Source organism: Macaca fascicularis, chromosome 4 (assembly GCF_037993035.2).
Source record: "Macaca fascicularis isolate 582-1 chromosome 4, T2T-MFA8v1.1".
Classification (NCBI taxonomy): Eukaryota; Metazoa; Chordata; class Mammalia; order Primates; family Cercopithecidae; genus Macaca; species Macaca fascicularis.
This window is the reverse complement of record NC_088378.1, coordinates 69,026,073-69,041,424: the sequence shown is the minus strand read 5'-3', so window position 1 is coordinate 69,041,424 and position 15,352 is coordinate 69,026,073. Positions and strand designations below refer to the sequence as shown.

The 15,352-nt window shown below is 39.9% G+C and overlaps 1 protein-coding gene across 7 annotated transcripts in view; it reads right to left on the bottom strand.

Moving 5' to 3' along the window:
• Positions 1-14,394: 14,394 nt before the first annotated feature.
• Positions 14,395-15,352, bottom strand: part of ATG5 (autophagy related 5) — a 134,710-nt gene continuing 133,752 nt past the window's right edge. For all 7 annotated transcript variants that reach the window (XM_005552246.5, XM_065543658.2, XM_015449021.4 and 4 more), the window contains one exon: positions 14,395-15,157. In XM_005552246.5, the coding sequence (XP_005552303.2) occupies positions 15,021-15,157 (137 nt within the window). In that variant the 3' untranslated portion in view covers positions 14,395-15,020. The remainder of the gene's footprint in view (positions 15,158-15,352) is intronic.

Below are 15,352 nucleotides of genomic sequence, written 5' to 3'. Positions count from 1 at the left end.
AAAATCATAAGCACAGGGTTTTACACGTTGTGGGGGCAGAGGGTGGGCAGAGAGACAGAGAGAGAGAAAGGAGTATGAGAGAAAGTGATGACAAGAATGAGAAAGAGACAGACTAACTGGTTTTGTAAGGTGGAGTCTGATATTCCCCACTGAATGTAAGCTCCACGAAGGCAGGAACCTTGTCTATCTTTAATCATCATATCTCTAGTACCTAGAACTGTACCTGGAACATAGTAAATGTTTAAAAATATGTGTTGACTAGATGAGTGACTGGATAAATGGATAAGGAATGCCTCCTGGAAGCCCCACTTGAACCTCAAAGCCATTTTTTGTTATGTTAGGCCTCTCAGATGCCTGCTGGATTTGTATTTTTGTACACAGTAATTACGTTTGCATCATTAGAAAGCATGCAAATGTTAGCATTGGTTTGAATGGCCCTAATGTTCAACTACAGGTATGAAAGTCCTAGGACATAAACTTCGTTCCCTGAAGCGCTTCTTGATGGTGTTAATGGGTGGGTCTGCTGCCAAGCAGAAGTGGACGGCATCCTCTCCCAGCTCTGTCTAGTGTTTTGTGAAACCCAGCGGGACTCAGTGCCGTGGGATGGAGTTAGTAGAGGCTTCGAAGCTTTCCAGACGGTTTCTGGAAATGTAAGGAGACAGGTTAGAGGGACACTGAATTGCCCTGCAGGCATCCAGACATTCCTCCTTAATGGTCCTAAATGCTAAACATATTCACTTACATATAACTTGATGAAAAATATTCAACTGGTGGAAAAATTTTGAAGACCCATGGCCAGTTATGCAGCTATCAACAATAACAGGGTAGATTATGTGTACCAATATGAAATAATATCTAAAATACACAAAGTGAAAAAAAGAAATTCTGGGACAGTGAGTATAGTATGTCATTCTCTTGTGTGTGCACATGCGCACATGCATAAACACATGTCACAATGCCTAGCGGCTCTCTGAAAAATATACAAGACACTGGTTAACGCAACGGAGTTCTGTGAAGAAGGGACAGGATGGAGGCAGAGAGAGAGAGACTTTCACTTTTGAATTTTGTACATGTACTACCTATTTGAAACTACAACATAAATTAAAAAGAATGATTCCAAAGGAAGAAAACTTTGAATTTTGGCTACAAGTTACAAGAAACTCTTTCTTTTGATTTATGCTTGAATCCTTTTTGAGGCTTTTGCTTTCTGTGAGATCTAGCACATGGTTTGATGGGTAGGCCAATGAGCCTGTGAAGAGCTCGTTTTAATATTGTCTTCAAATGAGGTTTTAGATGAAGTGCCAGAAATGCGCTGATAAGACTGAAATCATGATTAATAAATTCTAAACTAGGAATTCATTAAAGAAATAAGTCCTACAGTTATGCTGTAAATAGCACACTTGCATAACACAGTCACGGGCTACATAATAACATTTGGGTCAATGACAAACTGCATGTATGACAGCAATCCCATAAGATTAAACTACTATATTTTTACTGTACTTTTCTATGTTTAGATACAAAAATACTTACCATTGTGTTACCATTGCCTACAATATTCAGTCCAGTAACATGCTGCACAGGTTTGTAGCCTAAGAGCCATAGGCTAAACCATGTATCTCAGGTGTGTAGTAGGCTATACCGTGTATGTTTGTGTATCTTCGTTCTATGATGCTCACACGACGAAATTCCCTCATGATGCATTTCTCAGAACATATCCTCGTTAACTGACATGTGACTATATGGTGCTTTTCTGTTAAACATTACTCTGTTTAATGTAAACATTTTAAAATCACCTCCAAACCACTAGTAATGAATCATACTAATACCCACAAAATATTTTAAGAATTTCTTTTTAAAATTCCTTTTGAATCAACAGACAATAGATCTCTCAAATAGCTGATTAGTAATTAACTACAGATAAGTATTTCATCAATATCACATTATGCGTTTAAGCAATTTTCTATTTTCTTGCATTCCAAAACAATACAGTTTCAAATTCCAAAGAAAACTCTTTCTTGCTTAGTATTGAGGGAATGAATGCTTGGGATAAACATTAAGCATTTTTAATTTTAACTTTTTAGAGACAGGGTCTTGCTACGTTGCCCAGGCTCATCTCGAACTCTTGGGCTTAAGGGATCCTCCCACCTCGGCCTCCAGAGTATCTGGGACTGCAGGCATGCACCACTGCACCTGGCTCACATAGTGTTTGTGAGATGTATTTTGATCACATTTCATCTAACTTCAGGAGAAAAGATGTTCAATTTTTCTTATAGATTTCACTACAAGGTTAAGCCAGATGTAAAACATTTATATTCAGTTGCCATTTTAAAGAGGAGGGGGAAAAAAAAAGCTTAATGGCTCACTCATAGGTGGGAATTGAACAGTGAGATCACTTGGACACAGGAAGGGGAGCATCACACACCGGGGCCTATTGTGGGGAGGGGGTGGGGGGAGGGATAGCATTAGGAGATATACCTAATGTAAATGATGAATTGATGGGTGCAGCACACCAACATGGCACATGTATATATATGTAACAAACCTGCACGTTGTGCACATGTACCCTAGAACTTAAACTATAATAAAAGAAAAAAGAAAAAAAAAAAGCTTAATGGATGTAAGAATGAAAAAAATTGAAGACCCTCAGCTTGAGTGTTTCTACGAAATGATTTTAGGCCCTGACCCACCTAATTAATCAAAATCTTGCAAGTGCTAATTCCAATGTCTGCTAAGGCTTGAGAATCTCAGGTCAGGTGCAGTGGCTCACACCTGTAATCCCAGCACTTTGGGAGGCGGAGGCGGGGCAGATCACGAGGTCAGCAGATCGAGACCAGTCTGGGCAACATGGTGAAGCCCTGTCTCTACTAAAAATACAAAAAAAAATTAGCTGGGTGTGGTGACACACGCCTGTTAATCCCAGCTACTCAGGAGGCTGAGGCAGGAGAATTGCTTGAACCTGGGAGGCGGAGATTGCAATGAGCTGAGAGCTGAGATCACGGACGATTATAGTGGGCTGAGATTGTGCCACTGCACTCCAGCCTGGCGACAGAGCGAGACTCCGTCTCAAAAAAAAAGTTGGAGAATCTCCAGGCTAAGAAAACTTTACTATGTTCAAATTCAGGTTATATTCTTAGTGAACCCTGTATATAATCTTTAGTAATAAGAACGGTGTGATTTTTTTGACACCAACTTATTAACAATGACTGTAATAATAATTGTTTACATCCTCCTTCTTACTTGTGAAACATTCTTCCTCTTTTCTTTTTTTTTTCTTTCTTCTTGTTTTTTGAGATGGAGTTTCACTCTTATTGCCCAGGCTGGAGTGAAATGCCGTGATCTTGGCTCACTGCAACCTCTGCCTCCCAGGTTCAAGCGATTCTCCTGCCTCAGCCTCCCAAGAAGCTAGGATTACAGGCACCTGCCACCATGCCCAGCTAATTTTTTTATTTGTAGTAGAGACAAGGTTTTGCCATGTTGGCCATGCTGGTCTTGAACTCTTGACCTCAAGTGATTCACCTGCCTCAGCTTCTTTCCTTAATCCATCTTCTCTACTTCTTCCCAGACCGTCCATGACTCCTTTCCCCAGAACAATCACCCTCTCTGTCCACTGATCCCTTCCCTTTCACCAACACACCGAGGCAGGTCTCCCTTCTCTCCACCATGTTAACAGCTGGGCTACATACAGTCTTATCTTTTTTTGTCCCATTACTACATTTCTTAAGAGTCATCAGCAACCTGACAGCTAGCAGACTCAGAACACTTCTCTTGAAGGTCCCAAAGTGCCAAATCCAAAGACCTGGTCTATTATTTCCCTAGATTCCCTTGTAGTTTGTGAATTCTCTCTTTAGCATGACTGTCTCAAAGATCTGCCCTTCTTCCTCTTTCTGTCGCCCAAGCATAGGTGGTCCCCTCAGGTCAGCCCAAGGGCTCCTCTTCTCTTTCTACCCTATACTTTTGTTATGTGCTACCCCTCCCACTTCAAAGGTCACCTCCAGGCAGAAAACTTCCCAGACAGAATCTTCAGCCCTGGCCTTTCACTGGAACTCCGAGCCTCTCATCGTGTTCACTCATCTAATAAAGGCTTGTGACATGCCGTTGCACTGTGTTAAGTATTGGTGAACACAGCAGACCCAGTCCCTGTCCTCACAGAACGTACAGCATACCAGAAAACACAGATATGGGGCAATTAATACAAATGGGAATGAGCTAGGGGAGCGAGGTCATTCTAGCTCAAATCTGGTTCTAACCAAATCTAGCTCAGGAAGTAGGGTTTCCAGAGAAAATACAGAATACTCAGTTGAAGCTGAATTTCAGAAAAACAACAAATTCTTTTTAGTATGAATATGTACCAAATATTGCATAGGATATACTTACACTAAAAAGTTACTTCTAGTTTATCTGAAATTCAGCTTCACCTGGGTGTCTTGTATTTTTATTTGCTATGTTGTGGCAACCCTACCAGGAAGGGGCTGGCCAGTTGGAAAGTCCAGAGGAATTGAGGAAAATAATGATTAGAAATTAGTAAGCAAAAGGAAGTAGAGAGGGGAGACATTCAAGGGAGGAATCAGTAGAGGCAAAAGTTTGAAACCAGGGACAGTATTGTGTTTGACACTCTGAAAGAGGCGTAGTATGCTGGATCATGAAGAAGAGGAAGAGAATCGGAGAAAAAAACATCTAGTGGGGAGGATCCAGAGCTCACAAAGCTTTTATCGTGGTAAGGATTTTGGATTTCATCCTAAAGTCAAAAGGAATCCATCTAAAGATTTCAAACAGCAGAGAAAAGTGGACCTGGGCTGGGTGCGGTGGCTCGTGCCTGTAATCCCAGCATTTTGGAAGGCCGAGGCGGGTGGATCACAAGGTCAAGAGATCATGACCATCCTGACCAACATGGTGAAACCCCATCTCTACTAAAAATACAAAAATTAGCCGGGTGTGGTGGCGCATGCCTGTAATCCCAGCTACTCGCGAGGCTGAGGCAGGAGAATTGCTTGAACCTGGGAGGCGGAGCTTGCAGCCAAGATAGTGCCACTGCATCCCAGCCTGATGACAGACTGAGACTCCGTCCGTCTAAAAGAAAAAAAAAAAAGAAGAAGAAGAAAAAGTGGACCTAGTTGAATTTGTAAATTATCTTTCTGGCTGCCAGAAGGAGAAAGGAAGTAAAGGGGCATAGGGACTGTAGTTCTGAGGCCACTGTAACAGGGAAGAGACGTTAGTGGCTTGAATGAATCTGCAGTGAGGATGGGGAGAGGTGGAAAGATGTGAAAGCTATTGGCAAGTGTGACTGATTCAATTCCATGCCACACTCTTGGCTCCAACCCTCCCTTCCAGGTGGGTGATGATTTCCAGCCCTGATCTCAGGAGCCGCAGCCTCACATTGACAATGCTCACTGATGATTCTATGCCCACAACGTTTTAGTAGTGCAAATCAGAATCACTAGTGAAATGTTACACAAATCTTGAGACCTGGTGCCTGCCCAAACTGATTCAACCAACTGCAGGAGAGGGAGTGGGGTACAGGAATGTGTAGTTTTGATAACAGCTCCACAGGTGATCAGGAAGGGCAGGCAACATTGAGAACCCCTGTCTGTCTTCACACCTCAAGTCTGAGTACTTAATCCTGGTTCAAAACTAAACACATCATCTGTTTTTCCCAACTAAATTCTTTTGTGGGTAATTGATCTCCCATTTCGTAAGAGTTTTCATCACCACTGACTTCTTCCCTCCAGGTCTCCCATATTGTTCAGTTGATTCTTCCTCTATTTTGTCTTCAATGTCGCTTTCAACTCTTGACACTATTGCTTTGGGTCATCAGACTTTATTATCAACAGGGCCAGGCAAGAGCTATTCAATCAGTTGTCTGAGGAGCACAGAGATCCTGAACAGGTGCCCAAAAAGCTGGCATTAATAGGGAAGGGGGTGCTGGCAGGTCAGCTTCTGGGCCAGCCACCCTGCTTCAACCAGAGAAGCTCCTCTTTGACCTACTGGACATTTGGGCAAGGTTTTATTGAAGATTTTCCTGCCGAAAAAAGGCTGGGAAACCACTGGCTCAGCAAATCACAGTAGCTTTGTCATTGTTCTCCCAGGTTTAGAACAGACTTAACCCTAAACCTCCTTGCACACTGCCACCAGAGTCAGCATCTTAAAAGGTTGCTGTGAGCACATGATCTAGCTACTAAGAATATTCAGTGGCTCTTATTGCACCTCAAATAAAATCTCATCTCCCTAGCCTGATGCTCAAGGCTTTTCATAATCCTGTCAGAATATACCTTTCCCGTTGTATCTTGCCGTCTCCTACATGTGACTTAGGTGCAGCCCAATTGTACAACCATCCCTCTGAGTTTTTGTTCCTGTGGTTCCATCTAGCTCATTACACACTTTTCTTCCCGCTTTCCCCAATTTTACCCTTTCTTCAAGTTCTAACTCAAAAGCCACTTCTTCAATGAAGCTTTTCCTAACCTACTCAAATGTTATCAAAACGTATTAATTCGATAAATACTTAATAACCCCCTGTGATATGCCAGAAGTGTGGGGATAAAGAGAAGTTGTTCCTGCCCTCAAACTTGTCTGTTGTGAGGTCAAAAATATGGCAAGGCAATTCAGGAAGTGGGTAAGAGTGTGGTCTCTGGACCCGTTCTGCTAGGTTTCAATCCAACTCTATCATGATGCTGAGAAAGTTCCTTGTCCTGTATCTCAGTTTCCCTGTGGGGACAATATTAGTGATGATATCACATAGCTCTGAAATTAAATGAGTTAATATTCGAAAAGCACCTAGAACAGTGTGTGGGACATTGTAAACATTCAATAACTGTTAACTATAGAGCCATGAACAAATAAATACATAATCTCAGAGTGAGATATACTATGAAGAGGAGATAGAACGTGATGAAGAAATATAAAGTGATAGAGTGAGATGGGTCTGGAAGTGGGCTTAGGGTGTAATTTTAGATCAGGTGGTCAGGAAAGGCCTCTAAGAAAGGGTGACACATAAGCAGATACACAGATGGAGGAGACAAGTCAGGCAAACAAAGTTCCAGGTAGAGATGACATTAGGTGCAGAGTCCCTGGAGGGAGAATGATCTTGACATATTCAAGGGATAAGATGGGCAAGGCCAGTGTAGATATACTAAAGTAGCCAAGGCAGCGTGACAGATGTCAGATGCAGAGATCAGATGAAGCAGAACTTGGTAAGGAGCTTAGATACATTCTGGGTGGGATGGAAAGATGCTGAAATGTTTTGATCAAGGAACTGCCACGATGTCACTTGAAGAAACACACTATACTTTGAAGACTGAAGGGGAGCAGAACAGAAGCAGGGAAGCCAGATAAGAGGCTACTGTAGTAGTCCAGGTGAGAGATGATGGTTGGTTGCTTAGACTTACATAGTAGCAGTGAAGGTGGTCAGTAGATAGGTTCAGAGTATATTTTAAGGTAGGTTCATCAGGACTCACTGATGGCTATGGTATACGCGAGAAAAGAAGGGAAATTAAATTAGGACTCCTACATTTTGGGACCGAGTGAGTAGGTCGCATTTATTCAGATGGAAGAGAAAGGGAGAGGTATAGGTTCGGAGGAAAATCAAGAGTTCTACTTTGACCTCCCACCCCCACACAGAAAAGGTGAACTATTACATATCTGGGATAGATGACAAGTAGATGGTTGTGTATTAAGTTTGGAGCTCAGGAGAGAGGTAAATACTGGAGTTAACACATAGATGGTGTTAAAAACCATGGGATGTGCTCATATACTGAGTGTAGCTACAGAAACGGAACCAAAGGCTGAGCCCTGAGATATTTCAATATTAGGAGTTAAAGTAGAGAAGAATCAAAGGAAACTGAGAAAGGTGCTGAGTTAGGAGGAAAACCAGAAGGGTGTGGTGCCCATTGAAGAAAGTGTTTCAAGAGTGAAACAAGGTGTGATAAAGTGTCAAATGCTGCTGAGAGGCCAAGAAAGGTATCATCTAAGTTAACTCAAAGAAAACAGGTCTGTCGGCTCTATTTCCTCACAGTGCTTTATTTGTGCCTTTCTCATTGCAATTTCCAAGTATTATGTTGTACAGTTACTTTTGTCTTCTCTAAGAAGAGAAGGTCCCTTAAGGTCAAGAGACCATGTCTTGTTCTTTCTAGAACTTCCACTACTCTATTTGCTCAACAAATGTTTGAATAAACAAATGAATCGTGGAATTCTATAAAATCTAGGAGAATATGCCTAATATAGAATTAGCAGTTAGAGCTGGTTTTATTGAGATGTTCTAAATGTTCTGCCCATAATGAAAGATGTCCACTATATATCTGAGTTGGATTACTGACACTCGCAACTCATCTGGCATTTCTATTTTTTTCACTCCAATATCGCATGCACTATCCAGTCCACAAATTACTCAGTTTTGGCCAGGTGCCATGGTTCATGCCTGTAATCCCAGCACTTTGGGAGGTCGAGGTGGGTAGATCACAAGGTCAGGAGTTCAAGACTAGCCTGGTCAACATGGTGAAACCCTGTCTCTACCGAAAATACAAAAAAAATTAGCTGGATGTGGTGGTGGGCACCTGTAATCCCAGCTACTAGGGAGGCTGAGGCAGGGGAATCACTTGAACCAGGGAGGTGGAGATTGCAGGGAGGTGGAGATTGCAGTGAGGTGAGATTGCGTAACTGCACTCCAGGCTGGGCGACAGTGCAAGACTCTGTCTCAAAAAAAGTAAATAAATAAAAAACAAAATTTACAAAAATTACTTAGTTTTTACCTGATTTGCTCCCTCACTTTTTAAAGTTGGCTCCAAGACCTGGTGATACCTTCAGATGTCATCAATAACTTTCTCTGTCATACTTCACTTAATATCAGCATCAGGATAAGTTAACATTTCGTATTACATTATAATGAATTTCAAAACAATGACAAAAGGAGTCATGGAAATACAGGTAGTGAGCATGACCAAACTCTTCAGCAAGACATGGTTGAGATGGCATATGCAGAAAAAGGCTGGTAGTCAGGAGATGACAAATTTCCCTTGGCTTTTACAAAATCGTTGGGGTCAGATAGTTTCTAGGTCAATGAGTGACTGTCTTTGTAAAAGAAAGCTAAAAACTAACAGTTTTGAGTAACAAGAATATCAAAACCCACCTTACAGAAGTGAGCATTCGATAATATACCTTACTTGGAAAATATGCACCAGGCAACACAAAAAGACAAAGTCATCAAGTCCCGAACAAGTACAGCTAGAGATCAGAAATACCTTCTCTATGTGCCAGTACCACAGAAAACTACCCATCTGTGAAGCCAGTCCCTCTCTGCTTGACCTCGGCCACATTCTATCTGGCGATCTTGGTGACTGATAACAGAATACCGTATTTCAGCTCCATGGCTCTCTTGGCTAGTTTTATGGTGACTCCCTGAGAGCAAATATACCCCTTGAATTCCTACTTACTCTCATACCTACGAATTGAGGTTTTCTCCAATCCGTTGGCAATTTGCCTGAGTTTTTATATTTGGATGGATGTTTCGTAAACAGAACTTATTCCCAGCCCTTTCACTAAATCTTACTCTGGATGTGATCTGTCAGATTATGGCACAACGGAGCAGCCAGACTATACACCCAATATTGGCATTATGAAAACCTAAACTACTCCATCCCCTGCCGACAGCACATGACTTGACATGTATTACTCAGTATACAGTATATACTTGGTAGATGAATTTCAAGAGTGACACTGACAAAATGGGAGATATTTGGAGGAAGGAATGAACAGGCTAGAGCTATTTTGTTTGGAGATGAGTCAGATGCTTGAGAGCTTCTTTCAAATAGCTAAAGAGTTGTCAGAAAGGGAAAAGTAAGATTTATGCTATAAAATCTAGGTCATTAGGAGTTAATGATTTAATGCACTATTTCCCATGCTAGAGTTCAATAGGATGTTGTGATACTAGGAAAGAAAAAAAACTCTATGGTCAAGAAAGTTTGGGAAATGTTGAATTAAATAGCTCTTATTTTCAGAAGTAAAGTTCTAAGCAAAAGCAAGACACAAATCACTCATTTATGAAAAGGTCAGAATTAACAAATACCTCCAGATGCTTGGTGAGAATAGCTCCAGCTTTAGGGGCTGCTTAAATTAGAGTGATGTTGAAACAGAAGATATGTGCTGCGGTCTATACTGCAACTAAAATGAATGTGGACTGACGCAAGGGTCTGGTCCACAGTGGTTCCTACTGAAAGTAGTCGATTTGAGTAAGCAAGTCTTCATCACTAATGCCAGGCCAAACCAAGTACACTTTGTATGTATACTGATTTCTAAATGACAAGGTTCTATTTTTATGGCTGGTATTCTTACCAGAAAAATATAACACTGAGTATAAAGTTATTAAGTAATCCTTCTTCTTATACACACTGGCTAAACACCAACTGTGTGCTATATACTCCACTGAGAACTGGGGGAAAAAATGGAAAATGCCTGCTTGTACTTTATTTATCCTTGAGATGTGGAGGTAAGAAAGCTACACAGGGAAAGCCAAACTAATCACTTTCATAGGAGTCAACTTATACATCAAAGTGCTCTGACATCCCTCAATCTTCAGATTTGTCTTTATCTCACTGTTTATCATTCTAATAGAGTAACATAGTTAATAAAAATGATTTTGCGCTTGAAAATCAAAAGAAGACATTTATGCAGCCAACAGACACATGAAAAAATGCTCATCAGTAGCCATCAGAGAAATGCAAATCAAAACAATGAGATACCATCTCACACCAGTTAGAATGGCGATCATTAAAAAGTCAGGAAACTACAGGTGCTGGAGAGGATATGCAGAAATAAGAACACTTTTACACTGTTGGTAGGACTGTAAACTAGTTCAACCATTGTGGAAGACAGTGTGGTGATTCCTCAAAGATCTAGAACTAGAAGTACCATTTGACCCAGCCATCCCATTACTGGGTATATACCCAAAGGATTATAAATCATGCTGCTATAAAGACACATGCACACGTATGTTTATTGCGGCACTATTCACAATAGCAAAGACTTGGAACCAACCCAAATGTCCATCAATGACAACCTGGATTAAGAAACTGTGGCACATATACACCATGGAATACTATGCAGTCATAAAAAAAGATGAGTTCATGTCCTTTGTAGGGACATGGACGCAGCTGGAAACCATCATTCTCATCAAACTATCCCAAGAACAGAAAACCAAACACTGCATGTTCTCACTCATAGGTGGGAAGTGAACAATGAGAACACTTGGACACAGGAAGGGGAACATCACACACTGGGGCCCGTTGTGGGGTGGCGGGAGAGGGGAGGGACAGCATTAGGAGATATACCTAATGTAAATGATGAGTTAATGGGTATGGCACACCAACATGGCACATGTATACATATGTAACAAACCTGCATGTTGTGCACATGTACCCTAGAACATAAAGTACAAAAAAAAAAAAAATCTAAGTACTTAATGAGCTACCTAAAGGACCTAAAAATTGAGTCTTTCACTCCATGGTTACTATATTGTGCCTACTAGATTTTACAGTAGTACTATATCTGCTTGTAAGCATAAAGAATCAAATTTATAATTCATGTTTATGTGAAAGATGCTTTTGTCAAAGAAAGCCACATAGTAAATACATTTTTATAATGTCCAAGTCTTCACTTACTCTCAAATGATCTGAAAAGAGGCATGCCTCTCTTCTTTCCTCTCTACTGTCCCTGTAATTTTTAATATTTTCAGACCAGGAGATAAATATATTTAGGAAACAAAAGAATGACAGGTCTCAGGCAAATAGGTATTTTGATGGACTCCATCCATTGACAATGAATACGTTCAAATATTCATAAATATGGTCACACTTGATTTTCCCATCATACCCCAAGGCTTTACATTTGTATTTCAACCATGCTGGCACATGTAACAGGAAACCCAACTTACCTCAGAACTAAATATCAATAATATGATAAATAAAAGTGAGACTGTCATTCTCTGGTATAACCCACATAAACAAAATTTCTTTTCTTTTTTTTTTTTAAGACAGTCTTCCTCTGTCACCAAGCTGGAGTGCAGTGGCAGGATCCTGGCTCACTGTAACCTCTGCCTCCCGGGTTCAAGCAATTCTCGTGGCTCAGCCTCCCGAGTAGCTGGGATTACGGGCACCCACCACCATGCCCAGCTAATTTTTGTATTTTCAGTAGAGACGGGGTTTCACCATGTTGGCCAGGATGGTCTCGATCTCCTGACCTCGTGATCCGCCCGCCTCGGCCTCCCAAAGTGCTGGGATTACAGGCGTGAGCCACCGCGCCCAGCACACATAAACCAAATTTCTAAAAACTGAAGAAAACGTTATCTCAAGTAGTCTATTAAAAAATACTCTAGAAAGATAACCATTAAAAACTACAGTCACACAATGTCAAAGCTTATATATTGTTTTCTCAGAAAACGATCAACTCCTAGCTTGTTTCCAGTGATAAATGTAACAAGACTAGTACACTAAACGAATTCACCTCACACTCAGATTGGAATACGGTTTATACCTCATCATCCTATAAAGACTGATAGGTCAACTTAAATTATAAACAAGTTACTTCGGGTCCCTAAATCTGTAAGAAAATCTTGGTGCTTATCAATTCAACTCTATCCATAATCAGAATTTAGGCCATCCAAATGAAAATCAACATCATTTATAAAGGACCATGATTTACTTTAATCTGAACTTATTCCTTCCTAGTTAACAATGCCAATATTTAAAAACATATTTCTATTTTCCTAGGAGGTCACTATTCACTATTAGTCAAATAAAGATATTGGGGGTCTTCTCCAATTTTCTTTTATATTCTCTTCTATATCCCTCCATCCTTTCTATTTCTCCAAGAAACTTTTATGACAGTTTGTGACTAAGGAAATTTTAATGATTTTACCAACAGGTAACTTGTTTTAAATAAAGACGGACACAACATTTATTTAATTTTTTAATAAACCATAAAATTTAAATATTCAAATAAAAAGAAACAAAAATAGATTATTTAAGCCAGCATGAATTTCTGGTTTTACTCTTCCTCTGGGGCATTATGTAGGCTTGACTTACCTGGGATTAGAGTAATAAAGTTATGATGCTGGTACAATAATGAATGAGGAAGTAAAAATGGGCAATGGCTTGATAAAATTATTTACTTTCAAATCTAGATCAGAAGGTCGCTCAAGCCTACTGCAAAGGCCTGATACTGGTCTTGTCTGTATAAAACTACTCTGGCTTTCCATTCTTACCACACTTTCTTCATCACAGCTTAGTGTTCCCTGCATTCTGATCCTTTCGCTCACTGAAGCTCACTTCAATCTGTCAAAACATCAAGGGGGAAAATCCCCAAACCGAACCGACGAATAAACACTCTTAATGTGAACAATCATATTCAGACCAGCCTCTTGTGCAAAAATACAAGTCAGTGGATTTTTTATCCTTACATAACTCAAATATTGCTATTTTTTTCCTGCCTTTACTAAAATGGCACTTTCGTTTACATCAACCAATTGTTTTCTACTTGCTTCTAATTTTCTGAGATTGTATTCGGTACTGGTTATTCTTTTTGATTAAGCTTTACAATTTCCATTCCAGAATATCTGGTCTTTGACTAACTTTATCCAATTTTGTTTAGAAATGTGCTATTAATCAGTGAAAATCACAAAAGGAAAAAGAAAAGGAAGCAATGAACAATAGTAGAATTTCGCTTCAGCATTCATATAATTTTTTATAAGAAAAACATTCATTTTTATTATGGGATCTAAAACCATGATCGTGTCTGCTACTGTAAGTCTTTTAGCATACTCAAATGGCTCAACATTCAATATGGACAGCAAGCTAGCTCACAAGAAACGAAATGTAATGCACAAATATGTTTGATTGGTAAAATCCCAGAGGCTTGGTAATAAAGTGCAGCAAACTTTCCTTATATTGAATAAGAACTCCAGTAACCTCTGGATATTTTTGGTAAAAATTAAAGAAAAGGTACTGCAGTCAGGAGACAGGTAATCTTTAAACTTCAAAAGACAGACTGCCAGGGGACCACAGTTTTTCATTGGCACAGACCTGGAGCCAATGAAAAACACTAGCTTGGAAGGAATGGGTTTTTCCAAAAATGCACAATTACCATATACAGATGCTTTAGGATACTATGGTTTGACAGGCTTACAGTGATAAAACAGCAAAGATGAACAGTTACAACATTTATAAGTGTAGTGTGTAAAGAACACAGGTTTTTTAATTGGCAGCAAGAAATTCTATGACAGATCCTGAGACAAGTGATCCTATGCCCTATATCCACCCCATGCCAATGACGACCAGTCAAAATGGTAACACAGAGTAAAAAGTGATCTAGTGTATGTGAGTCAGAAAGTACTTGAAAAGTGACAAAACTGTATGTTATTAAATGACAAAACATATTTAGAGGCTTTATTTAAAAATCTCTCACTGTTCATTATCAAAGTTACAAGATTGCATACCAATAGACAGACTGTAAACATAGGAAATTTTCATTAAGGAAAGATGGGTTTACTGTAATTCAATCTTTTACAAAAAATTACTTGCAAGTTATTGATAACAGAATTTCTCTTTTACTTTCTTAATTCTCTTGAAAATTAAACCAATGTTTCCACTTTCATGAGCTAAAGTTCAACCATGGTCACCTTAGGAAATACCCCTGTTTATTTGTTAATCAGAAATACAAATCGAGTGGCACATATTTCCATTTTCTTCTTAGGCCAAAGGTTTCAGCTTCATTATATTTTACAGAAGACTTGCAGTGGTCCGGTAAGTCTTTCATGTCACAGCTGAGGTTTAATGATGGCAGTGGAGGAAAGCAGAGGTGATGCAAAGTAAGACCAGCCCAATGGCCTTATCTGACATGGAATCTTTTTCCTGTTTGGCTTGCAGCAGCGAAGTGTTTCTGGTCAGGTTGCCTCCACCAAACCTGATTGAAGCAAAAGGGTGACATGCTCTGATAAATTTCATTTAAGGATGATTCCATTCAGGCAAACAGTTGATCCTTCAATCTGTTGGCTGCGGGATGATACTAATATGAAGAAAATTATCCGGGTAGCTCAGATGTTCACTCAGCCACTGCAGAGGCGTTTCCAACATTGGCTCAATTCCATGAATCATCACTTGATTCTTTTTTTCCCCATCTATTCCAAGAAAGAAATCCAACAACAATAAAAGTCAGAACAGTTGAAGAAAAAATAATCTGTTGCCTTTTGAGAATCCTGAGTGCATTAAGTGGATTTTAAACCTGTTCTGTCCCCTGAACAGGAAATGCGGACATGGAGAAAGTTCAAATGTTGCAGTATGTATCACCCAAAACAGAAACCTGAGGGTTACAA